General features: G+C 49.1%; 1 protein-coding gene across 3 annotated transcripts in view; it reads right to left on the bottom strand.

The window, feature by feature from the left end:
* Positions 1–13,588, bottom strand: part of CASK (calcium/calmodulin dependent serine protein kinase) — a 1,258,500-nt gene that overhangs the window by 297,152 nt on the left and 947,760 nt on the right. For all 3 annotated transcript variants that reach the window (XM_069204206.1, XM_069204204.1, XM_069204205.1), the window contains exon 15: positions 4,975–5,053. In XM_069204206.1, the coding sequence (XP_069060307.1) occupies positions 4,975–5,053 (79 nt within the window). The remainder of the gene's footprint in view (positions 1–4,974; positions 5,054–13,588) is intronic.

The following is a 13,588-nucleotide window of genomic DNA, read 5'->3' as shown; positions in this document are numbered from 1 at the left end:
TTGGAGACTTAAAGAATGAGGGCTGATCAGGTAACCTAAGAAAGGCCAAGATAGTCGATAAATACCCTTTAAGGATGCCCAAAGCAGAGCCATGCTGGGCTAAAGAAAGAATGAATAAAGAACCACAGAAAGAGGAGCAGAGAGGGGATCAACAGATTTGATGGTACACCATGCCACAAATTTATGCAAACAACAGGGGTATACTGTTTTGGTGGCGGGACGCCTGGCTGCCAAGATAACGTCACAGACTTCGGGTGGAAGGTCAAAAGCTGTCAACTGCCATCGCTCAATCTCCACGCATGAAGGTGGAGACTGGACCGGTTTGGGTGGATAACCGTCCCCCTGCTGCTGCAATAGAAGATCCTCCCAGAAAGTCAGTCTGAGTGGAGGATCGGTGGCCATGCTCAATAGCTCTGGATACCACACTCTCCGTGCCCAGTCTGGAGCAACCAAGATAACTTGGGCCCGGTCGTTGCTGATCTTCTTGAGAACTCTGAGCAGAAGTGGTATAGGCAGAAAGGAGGCCGGAGTTCCACTCAAGATGAAGTGTCTCAGAGTGAGTGCCGTCTTGGAAATTCCAACGTGCAAAACAGCTAACATTACGCGTTCTCTGCGGAGGCAAACAGATCTAACCAAGGCTCTCCTCACTGCTGAAAGAGGTCTTGCGACACCTCCGGACGGAGATGCCATTCGTGATCGGCTATGCCTCGACGGTGGAGTTTGTCTGCCCTGGCGTTCATGAGCCAGACAGATGTTGAACCACCAGGGTAATGTCCTGATGTTCCAGCCATGTCCAGCAGGGTGCCATGAGGCCCAGCAGAATCAGAGTCAGCCTCACCGAAACCCAAGACAGAGGCTGAAAGATCGGAATCATAGCCTGAATATCTTGGACTCGCTTTTTGGGAGGATAAGCCCGAAACTGCACAGTGTCCAGAAGAGCTCCGATGAAAGGGAGAGTCTGCGAGGGAGTCAGATGTGACTTTGGCACGTTGATAGGGAACCCCAGCATGTGCAGGAGGCTCGCCATAGTCTGAAGGTGGGAGACGACTTTCTGGGGCGAGTCCGCCTTCAACAGCCAGTCGTTGAGGTAGGGGAAGACTGAAACCCCCAACCTGCGCAGACCACCTGCAACCACCGCCATCACTGTCGTGAACACCCGAGGGACGCTGGTAAGGCCAAAGGGTAGCATGGTAAACAGAAAGTGCTTGTGACCTACCACGAATCATAGGTAACGTCTCTGGGCAGGTAGGATGGGAATGTGGAAACAAGTGTTATGCAAGTCCAACGCTACCATCCAGTCTCCTAGGTCCAAGGCAGACAAGACCTGAGCCAAGGTAAGCATTTTTAATTTCTCCTTCTTGAGGAAATAATTGAGGTCCTGAAGGTCTAGGATAGGACGTAAGCCCTTGTCCTTTTAGAGCACCAGAAAGTAGCGGGAATAACAACCATGACCTACTTCTGGCACAGGGACCTTCTTTATGGCTCCCTTGGCCAAGAGAACTGTGACTTTCTGGCGGAGAAGTGCCAGATGATCCTCCGAAATATGGTTTACTGATGGAGGCATAGCTGGTGGGGCAAATATGAAGGGGAGTGAGTAGACTCTTCAAACTATCTGCAAAACCCACCTGTCTGTAGTGATGGATTCCCAGTGGGGCAGGTGATGGCAAATCCTGCCACCAACTAGACCAGAGTGAGGGGATGGACTAGGAGGGTTTGGAGGCTTCAGCAGGGGCAGGGGTGGACTGGGCAGACTTCTGGTTCCCTGTCCCATGCCCATGTGGGATTCTGCATACCCAGCCAGGCAGCAGCTGAACAGTATGGGTGGCATGGTGGCTGGGATGGGGACGCAACAGGGAATCCTTTACCTTGGCCACGAAAGGGGCGTAAAGTGGATGGTTGGGGGCAAGGGGCTGTGGAAAGGCCAAGGGACTGATCCGTAGCCCTGAGTCCTGGAACCTCTCCAAAGCCGAGTCCACCTGGACTCCAAAGAGACGGAAGCCATCAAAGAGCATGTCCATAAAAGACTGTTGGACATCTCCCGAAAAAACAGAAGTACGCAACCAGACGTGACACCTCAAGGCCACCATCGTCGCAAACGATCTGCCTAGAGAGTCGGTAGTGTCCAGCACACATCTGATCGTGAACTTCGCCCCATCTCTCCCATCGGTGACAGCTTGGGAGACGATAGCACAGGTCTCCTCCATTATCTGCAGCAGAACTTGCATGATTGTAACCCCCAGAGAGTGGGGTATAGTGGCCCAAAAGGCATACGGTGTTCACAGATGGCAGCGCAAGACTGGAGGAAGAAAACAACTGCTTCCCATATTGTTCCAGCTTTTTTGATTCCCTATCTAGGGGTGTGGAAGGGAATGCGCCCGAGGAAGAGGAAGTCTGTATGACTAGACTCTGAGGCGTGGGGTGTTGGGACAGGCATTTAGTGTCATTCGGGGCGGGCCGATAGTGGCGTGCGATAGTCCTGTTCACAGAAGCCCCTGTGTTGGGTCTGGACCAAGTACCCAAGAGGACATCGGTGAGGGCTTCACTGAATGGTAGAAGGGGCTCAGATGTGAAGCCACTGGCTAAAGCACCTTCGTCAGGATATTTGACCTGACCTGAACAGTAGGTAACTCAAGGCCAAGTGCCTCAGCCGCCCTACTGACCACCATAGAATATGCTGTTCCCTCTGCCGAAGCCATGGTAGGAGACGAAAGCATGTCAGCGTCTGGAGAAGTGTCCAGGCCACTGACCTCGCCAACTCCTGTGCCCAGTCCAAATTAGGGTCATCCCGGTTTTCAAAAGGGTCCAGGGACGCTCCAATCCTTCCCAGAATTCGTACCCATAAGAAAAAGGGTCTGAATCCGACCTGCGGTGAGCAGGCCCCATCGAAGACAGACAGCGTCGGCCAACGCTGTTCCGACGGAGTAGTCGTGGATGAGGATCGGGTCGACGTCGATGGTGGGCACTACTGATGTCAGGAGTGTCGACAATCGAACCAGCGCTGGGGAAGGTACCAGTGGTACGACCGTGAGCGGATCCGGAGGGAACCTCGGTGGCTGTAGCTGCCGGCGTGGAACCTGAAGGCCCCCGACCAAACCCCTTGGGCCCAAAGGTGCCATTTCGGGGTTGGCCTGCCCAAAAATGAGGCGCATGGCCTCATAAAACTCTTTCAATTAGGCAGGGGTCGCTACAGCTTCCAGAAATTTGGGGAAGTGCGGAACGGACCAAGAAGCCGGCTCCGAAGACGGAAACTGCGAGCGTCAATGCTCCTCCCACATCGCATCAGCTAGGCGACAGGGTGAAATTGAAGGATGACGGGACCGCTTTGACTTCTTCCATTCTTTTTACCTTGGCCCGAGGATTTTGAGGAAAAAGAATGGTGGTGGCTCTGCGGGCGGTCTCGAGACCTTCTCCTCGAGTGAGACCGGGACCTGCACCGAGTCGAGCGCCGGGCCGCCATGAGCTTGAGGGACCGCTCCCTCAAGGCCCTCAGGTGTATGGCCGGCACTCTGAGCACCGCTTCAGGTCGTGGTTGCGCTCCAGGCACCACAAACAGACCCTATGTGGATCTGTCACCAACTTCATGCGGTGACAGTCCACACACGGCTTGAAACCGGTCTTCGGGGACATCCTGATGCACCAAAAACTCACCAAAGAACTCAACAAAAGGGTCTAAATCAGCCGAAAAGACACCATGGTAGCTCTCTCTGGAGCAGCGCATAGCACGGAAAGAAAAGAACTGACGTCACCGAACTGAGGCGGTGCGTATTTACTACTCCCACCATCATCATGGCGACTACAACGTCAATGACACCCACTGAGTCGACCAACGCGCAAGGGTATTACACGAAGTAAAAATCTCTGGATCCAGTCTGACGCCTGCGAGAAAATTCTAAGGTAAGTAATCTGCAACTAGAAGTCTCTATCAGGTTAAAAGCTCACGGTATCCGTATTAGCAAAACCTGTTTAATTTTCAACCTGTATTTCAATTCGATTCATATCACACCATGTATCAACGTTTTTAATACATCTATATATGTTTAGTATGCAGGCTCTAATTTTGCAGGCACCAGGCTTTGAATTCAGTCGTCTCTGACCCAATTTGTACTCAGACAGACACCGGGTGCACTTTGCACAATCTAGTGCTCTGACCCCATCTAGCATTGTTTTTGCACATATGCCGTGTTTGGGGCTGCATTAAAAAAAATATTTAAGCTAAGGGCCGGGATTTAGGTCCTATACTGCTGCAAAGCTACAGATCAATTTAGCTTTTAACAGGCCAAACTTTGCTATTTCAGACATCACAATTCTCGCTGAACGTGTGAAAGTGCCTCTGAAAGATAATCTCGCTGACAGATTATGACCACAAACTTTCTACAAACTGACAAAACAGCATCAAAACTTACCCAAAATGAAACAAACATCATCCTGCAAATGGCCACTGCGAACCCTATACAGGCTTAAATAGATTTTCATATTGACTATAAAAATACATTTGGTATGAATTCATTATGTACCATAAACTTTGCTGAACTCTTTTCAAAAATACAATTCTTTAAATTGTAAATTATCAATTTTTACGAATTATAGTGCTTTTTATGTGATACGAGTTAGGAGGTTCTCACCATAAAGACCACCTTTCAAATTTTGGCATCCCCACATTTCCTTTCCCAGAATTCTATGCATCTAATGTTGCATCTACACACATTCCATACACTGCCTTGTACAAGTCGAAAGTACATTAAAATCCAAAAAGGTCAGATGACTTTCTCTTCTAATCCAAACATCTAATCTGTCTGAAACAGTTAGCTCGTGTTGCCTGAAAAGGAAAAATACTAACAACTTACTAGGGGTGCCCAGACTCACAGGTGCACTAAACAGCTTTCACCTTTTGTTCAATTTTCGCTACCAAATTGACAAGCCAATATTTTTGCAAAATCACACATACAGAAGAAAAAAAATGTGAAGTATGATTACCTTGCCTGTGAATCATCCCGCCATGCATAATCCTTGCAACAATGCAATGATTTAGCTCATTCATTTTTAACGTGATTCCCTGGGGAAACAAAACAAACATGCTGGAAAATATTTACAAAATTGTATTTTTACATTTAGTTCTACGTGAACCAGACCTGTCACCTATACAAGTTAAAGGTAACTAAATATCAGTTTTCATTTCTCTCACCAGATCACTTGGAATAAATGGCTCATGAATGTGAAACATAAAAAACATTTAGCAATCACATGGATAGAATGAGTAAAAGTGATACTATATCTATCTATCCATATACGCACACATAGAAATATATATCTATATAATATATATATTATATATATATATTATAATCTATCTGTATTATATATCTATACATATGTATTATTATGTATACTAGAAAAAAGCTTGTAATGTAAAATCAGGTTTTCTCACCAAACTAAGTATATGAATTAGACTTGAATGTGGTGACTGGTGCTGTTGCCTTTTTGCGGGTTATTTATTTTTGGCATTTCCTCGCAGAGTATGTGTAAGCATTCCAAAGACGTAAAATTATTATGGTTCCTCGTCTGATTCTCACCTTGCAAATCTACTGCCTATCCCAATTAAGATTTCGTTCTAATTCATTGTATTGGTTCAAGGATTGATAGGTTAGGTTAAATGCATGTTGTGAATTTAACTAGTCTCTATCTTCATTGTTTAAGTTATTTATAGTGAATCAACATTTTTGTTTCTTATTTCATTTATGCTTATCACGGAAAACATGACAAATCACTGTTTAATAACATTTTATTGTTTTGATATGCCGCCTATTTGATCTTCATCTTCAAACATAAAAGTGGTGTTGTACTTGACACTGTTCATGCTATCCAATTCTGCATGCCCTGCCATTAAAACTGGGCATCATTTTTGACCTGGTGTCCAACAAGTAGAGCATGGAGGTAGCACAGATGAGTGATGAGCAAACGTCTCACAATTTAAAGCAGGGGCATCACTTTCAAGTTTTGGAGGGAAGTATGGCACTGAATTTCTTTTTGGGGGCAAAAGCGCAAAGTGCTTCATCTGCGTCAGAACATTTGGAAAGTCACTACATGCCTTCGGTAAATCAGCTCGGCTCTGGCTAATTCTGCATACATGAAATAAGTAAGGGAGGCATCTTTGAAAAGTAGCATTTGGGTATTGTTTTGTCTTTGGCACCTACGAACTACAGAGAAAATCGATTCATAACTGGACTAATTTCTCACCAGAACAGGTCCCATTTTGAAGCGCATGGGCCCAATTTTGTCACTCTATATTCAACAAGCCTGTTGTAGGAAGCTGACTCTGTAAATACTATATCAAATTAAGATATAGTGTGCACAGAGTCCAGGGGTTCCCCAGAGGCTTAACAGAGGCTAAAGTGGATAATACTAATGCTCTCTTTTGAAGAACTGTGGTCGAGCAGTTAGGCTTATCAGAGGGTAGTGCAAAGCACTTGTTGTACACACACAGACAATAGAAGAAGCAGACACTCAATGAATGAACTCCAGACCAATGATTTTTATACTGCAAAAATATATTTTCTTAAATTATTTTTAGAACCACAAGATTCAAGTTGCAGGTAAGTACCTTAAAGGTTTTGTATTTCACATCACATAGGTATCAACAGTACTTTGTTTGAAATAGGTAAATAATACTGTTTTTGAAATATTGCCTATAATCTGTTTTAAAAATGGAGACAGTGCAATTTTCAGAAACAGTTCCTGGGGGGAAGAAGTGTTAGATCACATTACAGGTAAATCCAACACTTACAGTCTCAGTCTCCGGGTTTTAGGAAGTTCACCGTTTGGGGTTCAAGTTAACCCCAAACACCCACCACCAGCAACACAGGGCCGGCTGGGTGCAGAGGTCAAAGTTGAGCAATTTTAACGTGGGCTCCTATGGAGACAGGGGGTACTCTGTAGGAAGTTGGCTCTGTATATACTATCTCAAAGTGAGAGATAGTGTGCACAGAGCCCAAGGGTTCCCCTTGGAGGTTGATAGTGGCAAGAATAGATAATGCTAATACTCTATTTTGTGGTAGTGTGGTCGAGCAGTAGGCTTATCAGAGGGTAGTGTTAAGCATTTGTTGTACACAAACAGGCAATAAATGAGGAACACACACTCAAAGACTTAACTCCAGGCCAATAGTTTTTATATAGAAAAATATATTTTCATAATTTATTTTCGAACCACAAGATTTAAGATTTAACTTATGTACATAAATGCAAGCTATTTTAAAAGTGGACACTGCAAAAAACAGTTCCTGGGGGAGGTAAGTTTAGTTAGTTTTCTCAGGTAAATAAAGCACTTACACAGTCAGTCTCCTGGGCACAGGTAGCCCACCATTGGGGGTTCAAGGCAAACCCAAAGTCACTGCACAGCAACACAGGGCCGGTAAGGTGCAGAGGTCAAAGGAGGGCCCAAAACACATAGGCGCCTATGGAGAACAGGGGTGCTCCGGTTCCTGTCTGCTGGCAGGTAAGTACCCACGTCCTCGGGGAGCAGACCAGGGGGGTTTTGTAGAGCACTGGAGGGGGAGGGGAGGATGAAGAGGGAGGATGACCGGACACCAACAGGCACACAAAACACATCCTCAGCGGCACAGGGGCGGCCGGGTGCAGTGTGCTGAGTAGGCATCAGGTTTGCTATAGGAAGCAATGCAGGGACCCAAGGGTGTCACTTAGGCGATGCAGGCAGGGCACAGGGGGGGCTTTGCGGGCCAGCCACCGACTGGGCTAGGAAGAGGGCCGCCTGCTGGTCACTCCTGAACTGGAGGTTGGTTCCTCTCGGTCCTGGGGGCTGCAGGTGCAGTGCTTGGTCCAGTCGGGATCCTTGTTACCAGGCAGTCGCGGTCAGGGGGAGCCTTTGGATCCTCTCTGCAGGTGTCCCTGTGCGGGTGCAGGGGGATCGACTCAGGTTACTCACGTTGTCGCAGTCACCTGGGAGTCCCCTCTGCTGTGTTTGTTCTCTGAAACTCGAGCCAGGGGGTGTTACAGTTCCTGCAAGGGGGAGGTGTTAAGCACCCCCACCCAGTGCAGGCTTTGTTTCTGGCCTCAGAGAGCACAAAGGCTCTCACCTCAGGGGGTCAGAAACTTGTCTCAATGGCAGGCTGGCACAGACCAGTCAGTCTTGCACTGAAGGAAATGGTAAAATACAGGGGGCATCTTCTAAAATGCCCTCTGTGTGCATTTTTAAATAAATCCAGCACTGGCTTCAGTGTGGGTTTATTATTCTGAGAAGTTTGATACCAAACTTCCCAGTGTTCAGTGTAGCCATTATGGAGCTGTGGAGTTCGTTTTTGACAAACTCCCAGACCATACACTTAATATGGCCACACTACTTACAATGTCCAAGAATAGACTCGGACACTGTAGGGGCATATTGCTCATGCAGCTATGCCCTCACCTGTGGTATAGTGCACCCTGCCTTAGGGCTGTAAGGCCTGCTAGAGGGGTGACTTAACTATGCCACAGGCAGTATTTTGGGTGCATGGGATCCTGAGGGGGATACCATGTCGACTTTCCCTTTTCCTCCTCACCTACACACACAGTCTGCAATGGCAGTTTGCATGTTAGGTGAGGGGTCCCTTAGGGTGGCACAACACATGCTGCTGCCCTAAGGGACCTTCCCTGGTCACACGGCCCCTGGTACCACTGGTACCTATTACAAGGGACTTATCTGTGTGCCAGGGGTGTGCAAATTGTGAAAACAATGGTACATTTTTTGTGAAAGAACACTGGTGCTGGGGCCTGGTTAGCAGGGTCCCAGCACACTTTTCAGTCAAGTCAGCATCAATATCAGGCAAAAAGTGTGGGGTAACTGCAACAGAGAGCCATTTTCCTACATAATCAGAATCAGATCAGCCAGTAAGTACCCGTGACTCAGAGGGCAGACCAAGGGGGATTAGAAGAGCACTGGAGGGGCCATAAGCAGGCACCAAACACCCACCCAGCGGCGACCCCGGGGGTCACTCAGATGCTGTAGGCGAGGTCCGGGGTGGGTGTCAGGTACAGCACCGGTCAGATAGGGTCGAGGGCAGCCTGCTGAACGATGAGGCACCTGAGGTCGGTTTCTCCAATGTCTGGGGGCTGCCGGTGCAGTGTGTTTTTAGGCGTCGGATATCTCTGTCTGAAGCTTTGCGGTCGGGGGGGGGGTCAGGGGGGGTGGGAGTCTTTGGGATTCCCTCTGCAGGCGTCGTCGTGTGAGGGGGGGGGGGAGGTCAACCCAGGGAGACTTGATTGCAATTGCCTGGGGACCATCTTTTGCTGGTCGTTTTGGGTGCAGGGCAGTCATCTGAAGTTGGGCAGAGGTTGCTGGATGCATCGCTGGTCTTTTTCAGGCTCTTTGAAGCAGGAGACAGGCCGGTAGGGCTGGGCTAAAGCAGTTGTCTTCCGTCAGTTTAGCGGTCCTTCTTCTTGTAGGTCGCCAGGAATCTGGTGAACTGGGTTTAGGGAGGCCTTTAAATCACAGATTTAAGGGCGTTTTAGGGGTAGGAGGGCAGTAGCCAATGGCTACTGTCCACGAGGGTGGCCACATTCTTATCCCTATTGGTCCCTGTTCTCCAAACCAATATGGAGGATTCTGCAATGAGGGAGTCACCTCAGCTCTGGACACCTTAGGGGTGGTCCTGGCTGGGGTGGTCATTCCTCCCGGTTTTCCCAAATTTTCCCGCCGGACTTGTTGCCAAAAGTGGGGCTTTGTCCGGGGGGGCGGGCATCTCTACTAGCTGGAGTGTCCTGGGGCACTGTAATCCGAGGCTTGAGCCTTTGAGGCTCACTGCCAGGTGTTAAATGTCCTGTAGGGGGGAGGTGTGAAGCACCTCCACACAGGACAGGCTTTGTTTCTGATCACAGATTGCACAAAGGCACTCTGCCCATGTAGTCAGAAACTTGTCTGAAAGTGGCAGGCTGGCACAAACTGGTCAGTCCTGCACTAGCAGTCTGGCTAACATACAGGGGGCATCTCTAAGATGCCCTCTGTGTGATTTTTAAATACCTCCCACACTGGCATCAGTGTGGGTTTACTGTGCTGAGAAGTTTGATACCAAACTTCCCAGAATTCAGTGATGCCATCATGGAGCTGCGGAGCTCGTAATGACGAACTACACAATATGATGTTCTTGTACTATCGAAACTGTCTTAAAGAACAAGTTACTTACCTTTGGCAACGCATTATCTGGAGAGACTCCATCTAGCAACAGATTCATTACCTTTGAAACTTTTGCTCAAGCAATACCCCTGCGTGCTCCGTTGAGTGGCTCCATTCGGTTCTGCATGGCGTCATCAGTGCCAAATGTGACATTGAGGTCACCTATTTAGGCGCAACCCAGGCCTGTGGACGAAAGTTATTTTCTTTCCGTACCAGTTAGTGCAGATCCAGAGAGAGCTACCCCCTCTGTTGTTTTTGACAGGCCTTTTTTGACGTTTTGTCAAGGTTTTTTCTTGTTGGTGTGTAGAGGATCTCATCTGGAAGGCAGGGTTCAAACTGTGTGGCGGCTGTCACCATACAATGTCTGTTACGGATCCTCACCTCCTCTGCCTCTGGTGTCTCGAGTGTGACCACGACTCGAAGTCGTGCTCAGACTGCAGGGTCATGGCACCAAGTGCGGTCCCTAGTGCTGCTTGTCCGATGACACCGGCACGCATGACCCCTCGGAGGTCTCCGTCCTGGTCGAGAAGGAGGTCGCAGGACCGCTCCAGGAGCCCCAAGTCCTCTTTGTCACACTTAAGGTCCTCGGAGCACGCGGGGAAGAGGCACAGAAAGAAGAATAAGTCCGAGCAGACTTGGATTTCACCTTGTCCGTCAGTGGAGGCGACGAGCGAGAAACGTTGGCGTTCCAGGCACAGTTCTGCAGAGCCATTGCCCAGTCCAACTTCACCCCTCCCCCCATTTCTGGGCGCATAAGCAACGCCTGCTCAGGTAAAGGAATTTTACAAGGTCATGTGCTGCATAATTGAGTGAGCTGACCACTCTGGTGCGCCTTCAGGCCCCAAGGGGTGGGTGGAGGCCCCATCAGGTTCTGCACTAAAGGTTTCGGCCTCTACTCCGATGGGGTCTCGTGGATCCAGACCGGCACTGGCTGTGGCCAGGCAACCTTCTCCGGTCACGACACTGATGCTCCTGGTGCCCACCAGCTGCTCCAGCCCCATTTTGATTCCCAATGATCTGGAGCCGAAACAGCGTTGCACGACCACAACTTCTACAGAATACACATGCAACATTGGCTTCATCATGGACTTATCACTCACCCTGACCTGCCAAATCAACTCCTCCAATTTTCACACTCAGACTGCTCTGGAAGATCTACAAATGGATCCTAAAGAACTGCTGCAGAACCGTGACCCACACCCTTGTTACCAGCAGACTACATTATGGCAACGCACTCTACGCCGTCACCACCCAGAAGAAACATGAAGAAACTACAGCACATTCAACACTCCTGCGCCAGACACATCTTTGACATTCCCCGCCGTGAACACATCTCCAATCACCTAAGAGACCTCCACTGGCTTCCTATAGAGAAAAGGATTAATTTCAAACCCCTCGTACTCGCATACAAGGCCCTCCACGACCCAGGATCCTCCTACCTCAACCACTGCCTCACCTTCTACTCCCCCACCTGAGCTCTTCGCTCCGCTCAACAAGCTCTAGCCACCGTACTCCCCATATGGAAAACCTTGGCTGGTGGAAGATCCTTTGCCGTCCTCACAGCAAAGAGCTGGAACACCCCGCCCCAGCACCTCAGGCAGTCACCATTGCTGCATCAGTTCAGGAAGAACCTTAAAACTCGGCTCTTCAACTAAAGCTCAGAGGACAAACCACCTCAGCATCTTGTGACCCTTATGGGTAGGTAGCTGTGTTTTTTAAATATTGATTTGATATTCGATTTGATTTGATTTCAGTGCCAACGGCGCCACAGGTGCCAAATTGTTGTCTGAGCCTTATTTTCAGCAGCAAGGCGTGGGAGAAGATTCAGAGGGGTCACTGGCCCTTTAGACCATCAGTTAGAAAGATCTTTGGACTGGTATAAGGAACTATGAGAGGCCAGTGGACTGGACGCCTCTCCAGATTCAGGCTTGCACTCTCCCCCTACAGTGGCTACGGAGGAGGGAGCTTCCTATGCAATGGTGGTGCGTAGGGCAGCGTAGGTCCTCAAACTGCCCTCAGTGGCTGTCAAGACAAACATCTTCACAGAAGTGCTTCAGCCTGGGGCTTCGTCTTCTGAGCCCCTCCTGTCCTCTAATGAGGCACTTACTGATGTCCTGCTGGGAACTTGGTCCAAGCCCAGCACAGGGGTTCCTGTAAATAGGACAATTGCCCACCGCCATCATTCTGCACCTGCCGACCCTAGTTTTCTCACCCAACACTCCTCCCCTGAGAGCCTAGTAATCCAGGCCTCAACTGCTCATTGCATGTGCGCTTCCCCAGACAGGGGGAACCCAATATGATGACCTTCTTGGGAAGAAGATGTTTTCTTCCACCAGTCTGGCACTGAGGTCGGTGAACACCTCATGCTTATTGGTCCGGTTGTCGCACACCATAGGGGCTATGGCTGCGCAAGTGTTGCCTCGGGTCCTGGAGGAGGCCCAGGCCATACTTTCCCAAGTAGTAAAAGATGGGAGGGACGCAGCGAAGTTCACCATTTGGTGTGTTCTGGATACAAATGACTCGCTAGGCAAAGCAGATGTGTTGATGGTGCCCTTACGGCGGAACACCTGTCTGAGAACATTTGGCTTTTCGGGGGTTGCCCAGGCAAACCTTATGGACATACCCTTCCTTGGGACTCGCTTGTTTGGCAAGAAGGCAGACCTGGCATTGGAGAACTGGAGCACTTTAAGGACTCTCAGGCCAAGGGCAAGTCCTTGGGCCTTTCAGAGACCACCTGTCCACTGTCTGCCTTTGGTGGATACGGAAGGGGCGTGGCCACTGCACCAGCCCAATGCCAGCTACCATCCTGCGCAACCACCCCAGGCTGTGCGAGGATGTGGACACAGCGCATTTCGATCCTGATGGTCTGGAAGCTATAGGTTATCCGCCACCCAGTCCATGGAAGTTGCAGCCTCTAAACCCTCCTAGTTTAATTCTACAGGACCATGGTTGCCCAGTTGGAGGGAGAATAGAACACCATGTTCTCCACTGGCAGTCCATACATCCGATGCATGGGTGCTGCAGATCATTCAGAGGGGCTACATCCTTTTCTACCAAACCATTCCTACCCTAATACTGCCAACACATAAGATCATTTGACCTTACTCGGAGAGGAAGTTACAGCTCTCTTGGCCAAGGGTGCCACAGAAAGGGTCCCAATATCAGAAGTAGGCAGTGGTTGTTATTACTGTCACTTTCTGATACCCAAAAAGAACAAGGGTCTTTGCACCCATGCCTCTTTTCTCCCAAAGATGGTGACCCCATTTCATTTGGGACAGACTGTCACCCTGCCCACCCTTCTTTGCTCCCTCACATCACTCTAAGGAAGAGGAGCGCCTCCACCAGCTGACCCCAAAAAGATTGTCATCGTTCTACCTTAACTGCACAAAAGAGTTCCAGGTTCTAGCTCTGCTGACTGTAAATTACTTC

The sequence above is a fragment of the Pleurodeles waltl genome, chromosome 8, assembly GCF_031143425.1.
Source record: "Pleurodeles waltl isolate 20211129_DDA chromosome 8, aPleWal1.hap1.20221129, whole genome shotgun sequence".
In the NCBI taxonomy this organism is placed as follows: domain Eukaryota; kingdom Metazoa; phylum Chordata; class Amphibia; order Caudata; family Salamandridae; genus Pleurodeles; species Pleurodeles waltl.
Note: the sequence above shows the minus strand (reverse complement) of the source record. Positions and strands in the feature narration are given on the sequence as shown.